The sequence below is a fragment of the Bombina bombina genome, chromosome 5, assembly GCF_027579735.1.
Source record: "Bombina bombina isolate aBomBom1 chromosome 5, aBomBom1.pri, whole genome shotgun sequence".
In the NCBI taxonomy this organism is placed as follows: Eukaryota; Metazoa; Chordata; class Amphibia; order Anura; family Bombinatoridae; genus Bombina; species Bombina bombina.
This window is the reverse complement of record NC_069503.1, coordinates 12,149,905-12,166,664: the sequence shown is the minus strand read 5'-3', so window position 1 is coordinate 12,166,664 and position 16,760 is coordinate 12,149,905. Positions and strand designations below refer to the sequence as shown.

The window sequence follows — 16,760 nt, the reverse complement described above, 5'->3', positions numbered from 1 at the left end:
TCAGGTTATTTTCAAAGCTTCCTGGTGGCAGAAAATGTTTCCACTAAGCGAATCTCAGCTATTTCTACCGGATCAGTTGCATCCTGGGCTTTCAAAATGAGGCATCATTGGAGCAGATTTGCAAAGCTTTAACTTGTTGTTTTTTTGCATACATTCTTAATTTTTTTATCAGTGCTGTAGTAGGGCGACTCATTGGACGGGTTTGGGTTGAACCGTGTGTCAGGCATACAGGAACTGGTCCGCCAAAGAGGCTGCTTAGTCTACCATGGCGGGTTTCCGATCCCGGACCCTAGGGACACCACAATAGTGGTGCACTGGGTGGAGACCTCGGGACAAGCGCCCTTACGGCAGTCAGCATACTGGGCCCCCGAGTCAGTTAGGGAAGACATGCACTTCGAGATGGTTGATACAGGCGTTATCGAGTCCTCCAACAGGCCCTGGGCAACCCTGGTGGTGCCTGTGCCTAAGCGGGATGGAACAACCCACTTCTGTGTAGACTCCTGATAGGCTTAATGACCAGACCAATGACCGACGCCTACCCTAGGCCCCGGGTGGATGAGCTATTAGACCGCATTGCCCAGGGGAACTTTCTGATGACATTAGATTTCTGTAAGGGTTACTGGCAAATTCCTCTGGACCCGGAGTCTATCCCAAAGTCAGCATTCATCACCACATTCAGCCTGTACCAGTTCAAGGTCATGCCGTTTGGGATGAAGAATGCTCCAGCGATATTTCAGAGGATGGTAGATCGCCTCCTCTATAGCCTCCAAGATTATGCCTGTGCATACCTGGACAACATCGCGATCTACAGCGATACCTAGGAGGAACACTTGGTTCTACTAGGTACCATCTTAGACCACATCAGGGCTGTGGGTCTGACTCCTAAGCTGGACAAGTGCACCGTAAGGCGGTCGGAGGTCAATACCTTGGACACCGAGTTGGATGCGGGAAGCAGAGAGTTTGTCCCCAACTATAGCACCCTGGCCAAACCCCTGATCGACCTGACCAGGTAACACCCCGGCAAGTCCTGTGGTCCCTCAAGTGTGAGGCTGCCTTTCAGCAACTGAAAACAGCATTAGTTTCTGCTCCTATCCTGGCCGCTCCTAACCTATCCAAATGCTTTTGGGTCCATACAGATGCCTCTATGTTCGGGTTGGGAGCAGTGCTGAGCCAGGTGGATGAGGAGGGCTGTGAGCACCCTGTAGCATACATTAGTCGAACACTACTGCCTCGGGAAGTGGGCAACACAGCAGTGGATAATTAGTGTTTGGCACTGGTGTGGGTCCTCAATAAATTGCAACCATACTTGCACAGAAGACCTTTTACAGTGCTCATTGACCACAACCTCCTGGTATGGCTCAATAGGGTTTCCAGGGACAACAGGCACCTGTTGCGGTGGAGCTTAGCCTTGCAGCCATTTAACTTCAGTATCAGCCAGAAAAGAGTAACGGCAATGCAGATGGCCTCTCCTCCATCTAGCCGGGTCTGCCGGACTATGTGTGGGGGAGCACTGTCACAGATACCAGGCTGCCAAGGCCACCCTGTCATGGATACCAGGCTGCCAAGACCACCACCTCTCCTCCTGTGTATTATTGTGTTCCCACCAGTTCCCCTTTTATGGTTACCATGATTGCACTTTGCCCTGAAAGAGCTGATCACTGCCCTGCTTGATCCTTCCTGACTTCTCGAGGCACAGCCGAGTGCCCGCTAAACATCCTAGGTCGCTCCAGAGGCCCTTTGCCCCAGCGCTTCGCTCTTTTGGGGACTTGTTATACCTCTGATCGGCCAGTGATACCCTGGAATAGCCACCGCTCCCTCGGGAGCACCCCAAAACTACAACCTAGCTATTGTGGAATCTCTACATTTCTATGGCTTATATGGAGGCGCCAGCCTTTCTGGAGGGGCAGGGATTTCTTGATCACATAAGGTTCTTATCAGATGGCAAATGTGTTTAGAAGCTGTGTGTTTGTCCCAATAAAGTCTGTTTGTTTTTCACCTTAATGCTGGTCTTGTCTGGTTATTAGGGTGGGCTACTTGCTATAATCACTTCTCTGCTCTACAGCTTCAGGTTCCAGGGTAAAAAAGGATCGTTTTGGCGGAGATACCCAGTCGGGGTATCCAGAGTCCATCACAGATGGTTTGTTTGTTTTTTTGCTTTCTTGGAAGCAGTGTTTGGCCAGTGTTCCTATTTGCTGGACACTATGGCCTGAAGGACTGCCTTATTTTGCCCCACCCTTTCCTAACATGGACTCTCAGCTTGGGTATTAAATCCCACATTGGACTATCATCATCATCATTGAAAGAAAACAAAGTTTATGCTTACCTGATAAATTCTTTTCTTTCAGGATAATGATATTTCATAGGCCCCACACGTTTAATTTTTTTTGGTTGAGAGTTCTAATTTGAACCTCTGTAGACCCTACTTTTGTAGTTCCATTCTATCTGTTTCCTTTTCTCTGCTTGGCTATACATTAAACTGAGGAGAGATTGGCGGTGGGGGTGGGGGGGGGGGGGGATTAAAGCTCTTGTGAGGGTTCTTGGCCTTCTCCTGGTGGCAGAAGGTATATCCCCACATGTTATGGATTCCTATGGACTATCATCTTCCTGAAAGAAAAGAATTTATCAGGTAAGCATAAATTTTGTTATTTATCTTGGAATATCAACTTGTTATACCTCTTAGTACCCTAAAAAATGATGTGACTCAAATCGATTTACCTAATAAATAAGGGAGTGCCAGATTAAACTATTTTTAGGGCCGGATATGCTCCGAGCCAGTACTTTGAGATCACTACTCTAAAGCAGTAACTTGTGCTCCTTGTGGTTTGCTCTAGAGCAGTAACTTGGGCTCCTTGTGGTTTGCTCTAGAGCAGTAACTGGGGGTCCATTTTGGTTTGATCTAGATCAGTAAACTGTGGCTCTTTGTGTTTTGCTCTAGAGCAGTAACTGGGGGTCCTTGTGATTTCCTGTAGAGCAAAAACTGGGGGTCCTTGTGATTTGATCTAGAGCAATAAATGGTGGCTCTTTGTATTTTGCTCTAGAGCAGTAAGTGGGGTTCCTTGTGGTTTGCTCTAGAACAGTAACTGTGGCTCTTTGTTATTTCCTCTAGAGCAGTAAATGTGGCTCTTTGTTATTTCCTCTAGAGCAGTAAATGTGGCTCCAGTTTCCCATGTTTCAGGCATTTGGTTTAGCTCAGTCATTAGTAAGACACCACATTGTCTGGCTGAGTGAACAGACGTCTGAAAAGCTCATGTTACCAATAATAAAACAAAACCTATAACTTGCTTCCTCAATGCCCTTGTATCCCACCTGCAATTTATAAATAATTGTCCAAGAACCATAAGAGTCAATTCACTCTTATTAATTTACGGCTAGATTACGAGACTTACGTTAGCCTTAAAAAGCAGCGGTGAGGGGTCCCAATGCTGCTTTTTAACGCCCGCTGGTATTACGAGTCAGGCTGGAAATGGTCTACCGCTCACTTTTTTTCCGAGATTTTAGCTTACCGCAAATTCCCTTGCGTCAATTGCGTATCCTATCTTTTTAATGGGATTTGCCTAATGTCGGTATTACGATCGCCTGAAAAAGTGAGCGGTAGACCCTCTCCTGTCCAGACTCCTACCGCATTTAAAAGTCAGTAGTTAGGAGTTTTATGGGCTAACGCCGGAACATAAAACTCTTAACTAAAGTGCTAAAAGTACACTAACACCCATAAACTACTTATTAACCCCTAAACCGAGGCACCCCCCCACATCGCAAACCCTTAACTAAAATGTTTAACCCCTAATCTGCCAACCGGACATCGCCGCCACTTTAATAAATATATTAACCCCTAAACCGCCGCACTCCCACTTTGCAAACACTAGTTAAATTTTATTAACCCCTAATCTGCCGTCCCTAACATCGCCGACACCTACCTAAATTTATTAACCCCTAATCTGCCCACCCCAATGTCGCCGCTACTATATTAAATTTATTAACCCCTAAACCTAAGTCTAACTCTAAGTCTAACCCCCCCTAACATAAATATAATTTAAATTAAACAAAATAAATTTAACATAAATAAATAAATTAATCCTATTTAAAACTAAATACTTACCGATAAAATAAACCCTAATACAGCTACAATATAACTAATAGTTGCATTGTAGCTATTTTAGGATTTATATTTATTTTACAGGAAACTTTGTATTTATTTTAACTAGGTAGAATAGTTATTAAATAAAATAAGTACAAATTACCTGTAAAATAAACCCTAACCTAAGTTACAATTACACCTAACACTACACTATAATTAAACTAATGACCTAAACTACCTACAATTAATTACAATTAAATTAAATAAACTAAATTACGGGGAAAAAAAACACTAAATTACAGAGAAAAAAAAAGAATTACAAGAATTTTTAACTAATTACACCTAATCTAATTCCCCTAATAAAATAAAAAAGCCCCCCAAAATAATAAAATTCTCTACCCTATACTAAATTACAAATAGCCCTTAAAAGGGCCTTTTGCGGGGCATTGCCCCAAAGTAATCAGCTCTTTCACCTGTAAAAAAAAATACAATACCCCCCCAACATTAAAACCCACCACCCACACACCCAACCCTACTCTAAAACCCACCCAATACCCCCTTAAAAAAACCTAACACTTACCCCCTTGAAGATCACCCTACCTTGAGCCGTCTTCACCCAGCCGGGCACAAGTGGTCCTCCAGAGGGTCTGAAGTCTTCATCCTATCCGGGCAGAAGAGGACATCCAGACCGGCAGAAGGCTTCATCCAGGCGGCATCTTCTGTCTTCATCCTTCCGGAGCGGAGCGGGTCCATCTTCAAGACATCCGTCACGGAGCATGCTCTTCATCAGACGGCCGATGACTGAATGACTGGTCTTTTAAATGACGTCATCCAAGATGGCGTCCCTTGAATTCTGATTGGCTGCTAGAATCCTATCAGCCAATCGGAATTAATGTAGGAAAAATACTATTGGCTGATGCAATCAGCCAATAGGATTGACCTTGCATTCTATTGGCTGATTGGAACAGCCAATAGAATGCAAGCTCAATCCTATTTTCTGATTGGATCAGCCAATCGAATTGAACTTCAATCCTATTGGCTGATTGCATCAGCCAATAGGATTTTTCCTACCTTAATCGGAATTCAAGGGACGCCATCTTGGATGACGTCATTTAAAGGACCAGTCATTCAGTCATCGGCCATCGGATGAAGAGGATGCTCCGCGTCAGAGGTCTTGAAGATGGACCCGCTCAGCTCCGGAAGGATGAAGACAGAAGATGCCGCCTGGATGAAGCCTTCTGTCGGTCTGGATGTTCTCTTCTGCCCGGATAGGATGAAGACTTCGGACCCTCTGGAGGACCACTTGTGCCCGGCTGGGTGAAGACGGCTCAAGGTAGGGTGATCTTCAAGGGGTTAAGTGTTAGGTTTTTTTAAGGGGGGATTGGGTGGGTTTTAGAGTAGGGTTGGGTGTGTGGGTGGTAGGTTTTAATGTTGCGGGGGGTATTGTATTTTTTTTTACAGGTGAAAGAGCTGACTACTTTGGGGCAATGCCCCGCAAAAGGCCCTTTTAAGGGCTATTTGTAATTTAGTATAGGGTAGGGAATTTTATTATTTTGGGGGGCTTTTTTATTTTATTAGGGGGATTAGATTAGGTGTAATTAGTTTAAAATTCTTGTAATTCTTTTTTTTCTTTCTGTAATTTAGTGTTTTTCCCCCCCGTAATTTAGTTAATTTAATTGTAATTAATTGTAGGTAGTATAGGTAATTAGTTTAATTATAGTGTAGTGTTAGGTGTAATTGTAACTTAGGTTAGGGTTTATTTTACAGGTAATGTTGTACTTATTTTAGCTAGGTAGTTATTAAATAGTTAATAACTATTTAATAACTATTCTACCTAGTTAAAATGAATACAAAGTTGCCTGTAAAATAAATATAAATCCTAAGCTAGCTACAATGTAACTATTAGTTATATTGTAGCTATCTTAGGGTTTATTTTATCAGTAAGTATTTAGTTTTAAATAGGATTAATTTATTTAATTATGTTTAATTTATTTAGTTTAATTTAAATTATATTTAAGTTAGGGAGGGTTAGACTTAGGTTTAGGGGTTAATAAATGTATTATAGTGGCGGCGACGTTGGTGGCAGCAGATTAGGGGTTAATAAATTTAATATAGTTGCAGCAACGTTGGGGGGCAGATTCGGGGTTAATAAATATAATGTAGGTGTCGGTGATGTTGTGGGCAGTAGGTTAGGGGTTCATAACTATAATGTAGGTGGCGGCGGTGTCCGGAGCGGCAGATTAGGGGTTAATAATATAATGTAGGTGGCGACGATGTCGGGGGCGGCAGATTAGGGGTTAATAAGTGTAAGATTAGGGGTGTTTAGACTCGGGGTTCATGTTAGGGTGTTAGTTGTAGACATAACTTTTATTTCCCCATAGGAAACAATGGGGCTGCGTTAGGAACTGAACGCTGCTTTTTTGCAGGTGTTAGGTTTTTTTTCAGCCGGCTCAGCCCCATTGTTTCCTATGGGGAAATCGTGCACAAGCACGTTTTTCCAGCTTACCGCTACCGTAAGCAACGCTGGTATTGAGGTGAGATGTGGAGCTAAATTTTGCTCAACGCTCACTTTTCTGAGGCTTACGCTGGCTTGCAGAAAACTCGTAATACCAGTGTTGGCTTAAGTGAGCGGTAAGAAAAAATGGCTTGTTAGCAACGCACAGCCTTACCAACAAAAACTCGTAATCTAGCCGTTAGATTATAACACAGCTGCACTACATTGTCTCCAATCTCATTTTCTGGGCACACATATTTTGTGACAATTTTTCCTTTTGGTTACCTAGTTTCAGGAGTGAGGTCAAGTTCTCAGACTGGATACCGTGGGCTGCACCTTGGAGGATGGGAGGAGGAAGATCAGCTGCAAGAGGTTGAGGAGAGAAGCCCTATTCAGGCTACACCCGCAGGACACAGCACAAGTAGCAGCAGCAGCTAATGTGCCTTACCTGAGCTTGTGTAAGTATGGGCAGGAAAGGAGAGAGTAAGCCAACACAATGAACAGGTCAAGTAAGATAGAAGTTTGGACAAAAGTGGGGAGACAGATTACAATTTAGTGAGAAAGTGAGGGTATATTAGACTGGCTGTGAGGCACAGGGGTTCATGATCTGGGTGAAATTAGGAAAGGGAGAGATGGCCTTGGGGGAGAAATGGTCTAGGGGAAGGGATGGTCTGGGGAGGTTCTGAGAGAGAGAGAGAGCAGTGCCTGAGAAATAGAGATGGTCTGGGGGAGGAGGAGGGACTGAGAAATAGAGCTGGTCTAGGGGAAGAGGAGGTTCTGAAGGGAAGAGATGGTCAGAGTGAGACTTTGAAGAGGAGATATGGTCAGAGGGGAGACTCTAAAGGGGATACACAGACTGGGTGGCAGAGGAGGTCCTTAGTGAGAGATGAAGAAGTCCTGAGGTGAAGAGTCAGACATAAGAACAGGCGGTTAATGATTTAGGGGATTGTATAAGGACAGTACTACAGAGGAAGTAGAAATGGAAACTAAAATAGAAAAATTAGAAAGGGAGAAAGTGGATAAGAGAGACTGCACAGAATGGATGGAGGGTGTGTTTGGTGGCAATAAGGCAAATAAGCAGCTTAGAATCCTACAAGGGGTTAAAAACATTTTCAGTGCAAGGTCACTATCACCTAGATTACGAGTTTTGCACTAAACAGGGTGCGAAACGAATGCAACAAAAGTTGTGTTATTTCACCCTCCATAGTGGTGGTGGGTTTCACTGTTGGGGGGACTTTGTATTTTTTTTTACAGGTAAAAGAAACGATTTATTTAGGGCAATGCCCTACAAAAGGCCCTTTCAATGGCTATTGGCAGTTTATTGTAGGCTAGTTTATTTTTATTGAGCTATTAGATTAGGTGTAATTGTTTTTATTTTTATTGGGCTATTAGATTAGGTATAATTGTTTTATTTTTATTGGGTTATTAGATTAGGTAATTGTTTTTATTTTTATTGGGCTATTAGATTAGGTATAATTGTTTTATTTTTATTGGGTTATTAGATTAGGTAATTGTTTTTATTTTTATTGGGCTATTAGATTAGGTAATTGTTTTTATTTTTATTGGGCTATTAGATTAGGTATAATTGTTTTTATTTTTATTGGGCTATTAGATTAGGTATAATTGTTTTATTTTTATTGGGTTATTAGATTAGGTAATTGTTTTTATTTTTATTGGGCTATTATATTAGGTAATTGTTTTTATTTTTATTGGGCTATTAGATTAGGTATAATTGTTTTTATTTTTATTGGGCTATTAGATTAGGTATAATTGTTTTTATTTTTATTGGGCTATTAGATTAGGTATAATTGTTTTTATTTTTATTGGGCTATTAGATTAGGTATAATTGTTTTCATTTTTATTGGGCTATTAGATTAGGTATAATTGTTTTTATTTTTATTGGGCTATTAGATTAGGTATAATTGTTTTTATTTTTATTGGGCTATTAGATTAGGTATAATTGTTTTCATTTTTATTAGGCTATTAGATTAGGTATACTTGTTTTTATTTTTATTGGGCTATTAGATTAGGTAATTGTTTTTATTTTTATTGGGCTATTAGATTAGGTATAATTGTTTTTATTTTTATTGGGCTATTAGATTAGGTATAATTGTTTTTATTTTTGACAATTTTTTATTTTTTGTGATTTAGTGTTAATTATTTTTGGTAAACTTAGATTTTTTTAATTTTTTCGTAGGATTTGTTTTTTTTTTGCTGTAATTTAGATTTTTAATTGGTAGTATTTTTTATTTTATTAGAATAGTAAGGTCAGGTTAATTTATAGTTTAATGTTAGGTTTATTTTTATTTCACAGGTATGTTTTCTTTTTATTTAAATAGAGTTTAATTTAAAGTTAGGGGGTGTTAAGTTTAGGTTAGGTATAATTGTTTTTATTTTTATTGGGCTATTAGATTAGGTATAATTGTTTTCATTTTTATTGGGCTATTAGATTAGGTATAATTGTTTTTATTTTTATTGGGCTATTAGATTAGGTATAATTGTTTTCATTTTTATTGGGCTATTAGATTTGGTAATTGTTTTTATTTTTATTGGGCTATTAGATTAGGTATACTTGTTTTTATTTTTATTGGGCTATTAGATTAGGTAATTGTTTTTATTTTTATTGGGTTATTAGATTAGGTATAATTGTTTTTATTTTTATTGGGCTATTAGATTAGGTAATTGTTTTTATTTTTATTGGGCTATTAGATTAGGTATACTTGTTTTTATTTTTATTGGGCTATTAGATTAGGTAATTGTTTTTATTTTATTGGGCTATTAGATTAGGTATAATTGTTTTTATTTTTATTGGGCTATTAGATTAGGTAATTATTTTTATTTTTATTGGGTTATTAGATTAGGTATAATTGTTTTTATTTTTATTGGGCTATTAGATTAGGTAATTGTTTTTATTTTTATTGGGCTATTAGATTAGGTAATTGTTTTTATTTTATTGGGCTATTAGATTAGGTATAATTGTTTTTATTTTATTGGGCTATTAGATTAGGTATAATTGTTTTTATTTTTATTGGGCTATTAGATTAGGTAATTATTTTTATTTTTATTGGGTTATTAGATTAGGTATAATTGTTTTTATTTTTATTGGGCTATTAGATTAGGTAATTGTTTTTATTTTTATTGGGCTATTAGATTAGGTAATTATTTTTATTTTTATTGGGTTATTAGATTAGGTATAATTGTTTTTATTTTTATTGGGCTATTAGATTAGGTAATTGTTTTTATTTTTATTGGGCTATTAGATTAGGTGTAATTGTTTTTATTTTTATTGGGCTATTAGATTAGGTATAATTGTTTTTATTTTTATTGGGCTATTAGATTAGGTATAATTGTTTTTATTTTTATTGGGCTATTAGATTAGGTATAATTGTTTTTATTTTTGACAATTTCTCAGTGTTTTTTATTTTTTGTGATTTTAGTGTTAATTATTTTTGGTAAATTTTTTCGTAGGATTTGTTTTTCTTTAGTTGTAATTTAGATTTTTAATTGGTAGTATTTTTTATTTTATTAGAATGGTAAGGTCAGGTTAATTTATAGTTTAATGTTAGGTTTATTTTTATTTCACAGGTAAGTTTTCTTTTTATTTAAATAGAGTTTAATTTAAAGTTAGGGGGTGTTAAGTTTAGGGGTTAATAGTTTAATTTAGTGTTTTGCGATGTGGGGGTCCGGCAGTTTAGGGGTTAATCAGTTTATTTAGTGGTGGAGATGTGGGAGACCGAAGGTTTAGGGGTTAATAACTTTGTTTAGTTGTGGCGATTTCCGTGAGCAGCAGTTTAGGGGTTAATATATTTAAATGAGGGTGGGTGGCAGATTAGGGATTAATAAATTTTAAATAGTATTTGCGATGCGTGAGGGTGGCGGTTTAAAGGTTAATAGGTAGTTTATGGGTTTAGTGTACTTTGTAACACTTTAGTTATGAGTTTTGTGAAACATTTTTGTTTTAACAAAATCCATAACTACTGGTCTCAGATGGCGGTATGGTTCGTAACGCAAGCACAACCTGTAATGTAGGATTGATGTTGCGTTACAGGCTAATATGCTTGCGGTATAGCTATACCAACACGACTCATAATATGCGTTCCTGGCCATTACGCTGAAATTGACATTATTCAGCGTTAAAAGCCGCAATGCAAAACTTGTAATCTAGGGTTTGTTAGTTAAGGACGCTGTAGTTTTATATGATGGTTATGTAGCTATATCTGTTTGGGGGTTACTAGCTGCTTCTCACTTGTCCTGGAACAAATCTGTTTAATGGCTGTGAGCAACCTAAGGCAATATTGTCTTGCATGTAGCCTGATTATTTACCTCTGGGCAGTTAGAAGCAGAAGGGGTTTAATGGGTTAACCACTTTAATGGTTTTGTGCTTTGTCTGATAGTTATTTTCTATCTTATCACACAGGTCCCATGAAGAAATTATCAAAGAAATCTCCACTCATCCTTGATTTTACAAACTAAGCAACACTACACAGGATGTACCCTGGAAGGGACTTTGTTGCTCCTCCACCTGGCGCCTGTCTTCCTATTGCCGTTTTCCTGGGTGTGGCGGACAATGTGCGTTTGCTGCCTCGTGTGTCTGTGCCCCTTGTTAGGGTGACAGAGACTTTCTGCTGCCTGTCTGGGCATGATTATTTAATACTATGGGGGAGGATAAGATTCCCATCATCCCAATTCAGTGACAATGTTCTGTTAATTAACATGCTGTTGCACAACTTTTTTTCTGTCTTGTCAGCAATAAGGACAACAATTCATTTAAATGCTTAGCTCCATAACATTAGAGACTTGAGGAACCATAAGCTAATGCACATTTCTAAGAAAAGTGTTACAGAGTATTTATTTGCACAGTGTTATATATTTGTGAACGTCTGGAATTGGAAGACCAGTCGTGTGACCTCTTGCCATGTGAACACTGGGATCATTCGGTCAATTGGCTTTCTGCTCCGGTCACTTTTGGTTTACCAGCTACTTAGCCATATCATGGCTCATGTAGACAATGTAATGACCAATGTCTATGTGATCTCCTAGGTTATAATTTCAATATTTAATGCCCACTCCCTAAGTATCACCAAAGTATACAGAAAAGAAATTAAGCACTTAAAATGGTACCCATCTACCTTTAGGAGGGTAAAACCCTGGTGCTGGGATGGAGCTTCCAGCGAGATCTACCAACCATTGTGTTAACACTACATTGATGCTGGAACATGATCGGTGGCACATATGGCCTCAGTATCTGAGAGAGGAAAGTGAAAGCAGCTTGTATTAGCTGATCACAGAGGCTGCTGGGGGTTCCTGCTTGTTCTCTGCCTGCAGACACTATGGCAGCTATCTGGACAAACCAAGGAGGTCTGATTATGAGAAGTGCCTTCTGGATATGATAGGGATTTTTGGCTCCTCTTGCTGCCCATGGGAATTTACAAAATGGCTTTATGATACCATATCTAAATTATGCTGCTCCAAACCATTTCATGTGCTGCTTCAAATGCCTCTAACCTAGTAAATGCCATCTATATGTTTGATACCTTTCCTACACTGAAGCTAGCTGACTTTTTTTCTGGTAATTTCAGGTATGGAAAGAATCCACAATATCTTTTATTTGCTGGTGGAACACAAATCCTCAGTGAGCTTAGTTCCATCACAGGAAACACGGGATCACTCCACCTCAAGCTAGCATCAAACACAACAATGTTTTTTATTTCTCTTGCATCAAGTGTTGTAGATCTTTATATGATGTGATAATTGCTACAAAGAGGTTTGGTTCTGAAACTCTATCCAGTGCGATCAGTTTAAAGGTGAATCCCCTTTCTAAGATCAACACCTCATGATGAACATGAGATTATGATGCTAAGTACAGTATTACAATGTCTCATAGACAATATTTTTGGTGCCCAACAGGAAGTTCTCAAACAGAATGTAGCCACTTATGAATGTTTAATATAATAAATAACTTCAAGTTTAATGTTTTGATAAATTATCAGTTAATGATTATCATAGATTATATCTGGGTGACTTTACCAAGTTATCTTACTAGTTGTCCTTTGTGTTGGAGATGTTATATTAGTGGAATGTGACCATATGCCAGTCATGTTGGGTAGTAACCTAGGTGACTTTTTGTGTTTGAAATCCTGGTAACTGACCTTAACTCATCCTATAAAAGTAGGAGTCAATGATTTTAGACCCACTTGCAGCTCCTGACATTTTCCAGCATTGAACACATTTAATTTACTTTTGAGAATATTCAATTGCCTGTGGTTTGACTTGTGAGTTCTGGGCACTGCAATCATACAGGAACGTCTTGGAAGTACAGAGAGATGTTTGAGTAATACAGCTTGGGTGGCACAGAAAGGTCAGTGATGGACTGATTTGATCATAGACAATACAAAGGATGGTCGACCTTAATCATTACTAAGAGGAAGGATGGGTTTGCCTGTAGACAGTGCCAAAGATGGTTAGACTCGGCCATTATAGGGAGGTAGATGATATTTGGTTACAGAGGGCAACGATGATGGTTTGACTTGATATAGATGTTAGAGAAATTTAGCCACTGGCAGTGCTGAGGATTTTTTAAACTTGGATAATATAGAGAGGAAAGCAGCTTGGCTCTAGGCAGTATCAAGGATTGTTAGACATGGTCAATGACAGTACCAAAGTTAGTTAAACTGAGACATAAGAGTAGAAAGAGATTTACTATATGCTCTACCGAGTATGGTTTGACTTGGTCATTCTAGAAAGGTAAGAGGGCTATGGACAATGGTTACATAAGATATAACAAAAAGGAATGAGTAAGCTGTACTGATGGTGGTTAGACTGAGTTAATACAAAGAGGAATGAGGATTCTGATAGTGGTTAAACTGAGTTAATGCCAAGAGGAAGGAGGATTTTGGCTGTAGGCTGTACTGATGGTGGTTAGACTGAGTTAATACAAAGAGAAACAAGGATTTTGGTTGTAGGACATGCTGAGGGTGGCTTGACATTATTATTTAGATTGCTAGGAGGGGTTTGGCCACAGACCACTATTTGTTAGACACTACAAAGGATGAAGGCATGTGGCCATAGTACAAAAGATAGATTGGGCTGATCCGTTAAGTGTCAGTGGTTAGCCTTGTAGGATTGGGCTGACGAAGAAGAGAAGCTTAGACTACGCAATACAGAAGATGATCTGTCCTTAGGATGCTGGAGAGGGTTGGGTTGCAAGAGGCTTAATGTTACCCTGGACTAAACAGAGGGATACCCATAGGGATCACGTTGAGAGCAGTGCCAAGCGATGCCCATGATAGAAGGATAGCAGTAGTTCTGTGCTGTTTACACCAGTTACCTCACTGTTAATAGGACAACCCCTGTGCCAGGGACATAAGCTGAAGCCTGGCTTATTTTGCAATAAATGTTTACAGAGTTGTATATGTTGTGTTTGCTTCAAATCATTGTCTCTGTGTCTTTATATGACAGGTGCATAGCCAACTCCCATCAGGGGTCACAGTTCATTTTGGTTTTCCCTTTAAGGGGACAGTAAACTCTGACTCAGAACATTTTAAGCACATTTCCTGTTGACTTCTATAATCTGATTTGCTCTCTTATTATCTTTTGTTGGAAAGCATAGCTAGGTAGGCTCAGGAGCAGCAATGCAGTACTAGGGGCTAGCTGTTCATTGGTGGCTGCACATATATGCTTCTTGTCATTGGCTCACCAGATGTGTTCAGCTAGCTTCCAGTAGTGCACTTCTTCTCCTTCAACAAAGAATACTAAGAGAATTAAGTAAATGTGATAAGAGAACTAAATTGTAAAGTTGTTTAAAAATGTGTGTTGTATCTGAATCATGGTTTTCATGATCCTTTAAGTGTCAATAAATGGCACTGACATTGTGAAATATTAGTTCTACATTTAAACCAACTGCCACATAGAAAGATCAGGGCAGACACCTTAGATAATCATTTATTTCTATTACAAATTCCTGTTTATCTTCTCGATATGGTGAATAGTATTTGTGTAGTAGTGAAGGTTTACATTGGCAGAAAGAAGAGACATTGCACTTAGTTTTCTTGTTTATTATCTAATATTGCGCAACTCAAAAATGATGCAATTAATAAAGAGTTGTCCCCTTGTCACAGGTGTGAGCTGTGCATCACTCTCTGTTCTAATCACTGAAGCCGCATGTATCACACTACGGTTTTGTTACACAAGAGATTATTGTACAAAACGAAGGGGCTGTGAATAGCTGAAATCGTTAGCTCAAGGATAAAACACAGGGAGCAACGAGTAGTAGTAAACAGATCAAACTCATATTGGACAAAAGTAATTAGTGAGGTCCCCTAAGGATCAGTGCTGGGCCATGTTCATTTTAATATATTTAATTAATGGCTTGGGAGAAGAATTAAATAGCAACATTTGAGATGATACAAAGGTAAGGTGATTATGTCAGTGCAGGATGTAATTACTGTTCAAGAACATTTACAAAAATTTGAGGAATGGGCTGGTAAATGGCAAATGAGATTTAATTTTGATAAATGTAAGGGTCTACAATTTGCTAGTAAACATATGCAGGCTACCTATTATTTAAATGTGACTAGATTTAGAAAAACAGAGGAGAAAAAGGAGTTAGATGTACTTATAGATAACAAGCTAAAAATAAGTGTGCAATTCAAGGCAGTGGCTTCTAAGGCTAATAAGATACTAGCATGTATTAAAAGAGGCATAGATGAAATCGAAGAAAGCATAATTCTGTTGCTATAAATAATCCTGGTAAGACCTCACTTTCAGTATGAAGTGCAGTTCTGGGGACTAATTTTAAAATTTTAAAGTGGATGATATCCGGTTCAGGGTGGGATTTCCTCCAGGCACGCACAGCAGTACGGGGGCGTGCTTGCTGAAAGTGCCACGCCTGGAACAGATGATGTGAGGTTTTGCATAGTTTGGGAGGAGCAAGAGTGTCAAGTGCAGAGGAGAGAGTATTGTTAGAGTGGGTTATAGCAAGGCCAGGGCAGGATATCATGAAAGTGTGGGGTTGAGTATAGATCCAATCCTACAGACAAGCGTATCGTCATCAAAACATACAACCAATTCCTATGACAAGCGTACAGCCATCACAACATATAACCAATTCCACTGAAAAGTGTACCGCATTCACGGCATAGAACCAATCCAAGTGACAAGCGTACCACCATCACAGCATAGAACCAATACCACTGACAAGTGTACCACCATCACAGCATAGAACCAATCCCACTGGCAAGCGTACTGCCATCACAACATAGAACAAATCCCACTGACAAGTGTACCGCCATCACAGCATAGAACCAATCCCACTGACAAGTGTACTGCCATCACAGCATAGAACCAATTCCACTGACAAGCGTACCACCATCACAACATAGAACCAATTCCACTGACAAGTGTACCGCCATCACAGCATAGAACCTATTCCACTGAAAAGTGTACCGCTTTCACAGCATAGATCCAATCCAACTGACAAGTGTACTGCCATCACAGCATATAACCAATCCCACTGACAAGCATACCGACATCACAGCATAGAACTAATTCCACTGACAAGTGTACTAACATCACAGCATAGAACCAATCCCACTGACAAGTGTACTGCCATCACAGCATAGAACCAATCCCACTGACAAGTGTACCACCATCACAGCATAGAACCAATTCCACTGATAAGCGTACCGACATCACAACATAGAACCAATCCCACTAACAAGCCTACCGCTATCACAACATAGAACCAATTCCACTGACAAGCGTACCAACATCACAGCATAGAACCAATCTCACTGACAAGTGTACTGCCATCACAGCATAGAACCAATTCCACTGATAAGCCTACCGCTATCACAACATAGAACCAATTTCTTTCATGTAATTAGCAAGAGTCCATGAGCAAGTGACGTATGGGATATACATTCCTACCAGGACGGGCAAAGTTTCCCAAATCTCAAAATGCCTATAAATACACCCCTCACCACACCCACAATTCAGTTTTACAAACTTTGCCTCCCATGGAGGTGGTGAAGTAAGTTTGTGCTAGATTCTACGTTGATATGCGCTTCACAGCAGGCTGGAGCCCGTTTTCCTCTCAGAGTGCAGTGAATGTCAGAGGGATGTGAAGAGAGTATTGCCTATTTGAATACAATGGTCTTCCTCTAGGGGATCTATTTCATAGGTTCTCTGTTA

General features: G+C 39.3%; 1 protein-coding gene across 1 annotated transcript in view; it reads left to right on the top strand.

Moving 5' to 3' along the window:
• Window positions 1–14,683, top strand: part of ATG9B (autophagy related 9B) — a gene marked incomplete at its 5' end in the record, with an annotated part of 121,859 nt that extends 107,176 nt beyond the window's left edge. Inside the window, 2 exon segments of the mRNA XM_053713264.1 lie at window positions 6,859–7,027; window positions 10,987–14,683. Coding sequence (XP_053569239.1) covers window positions 6,859–7,007 — 149 coding nt within the window.
• Window positions 14,684–16,760: the final 2,077 nt, after the last annotated feature.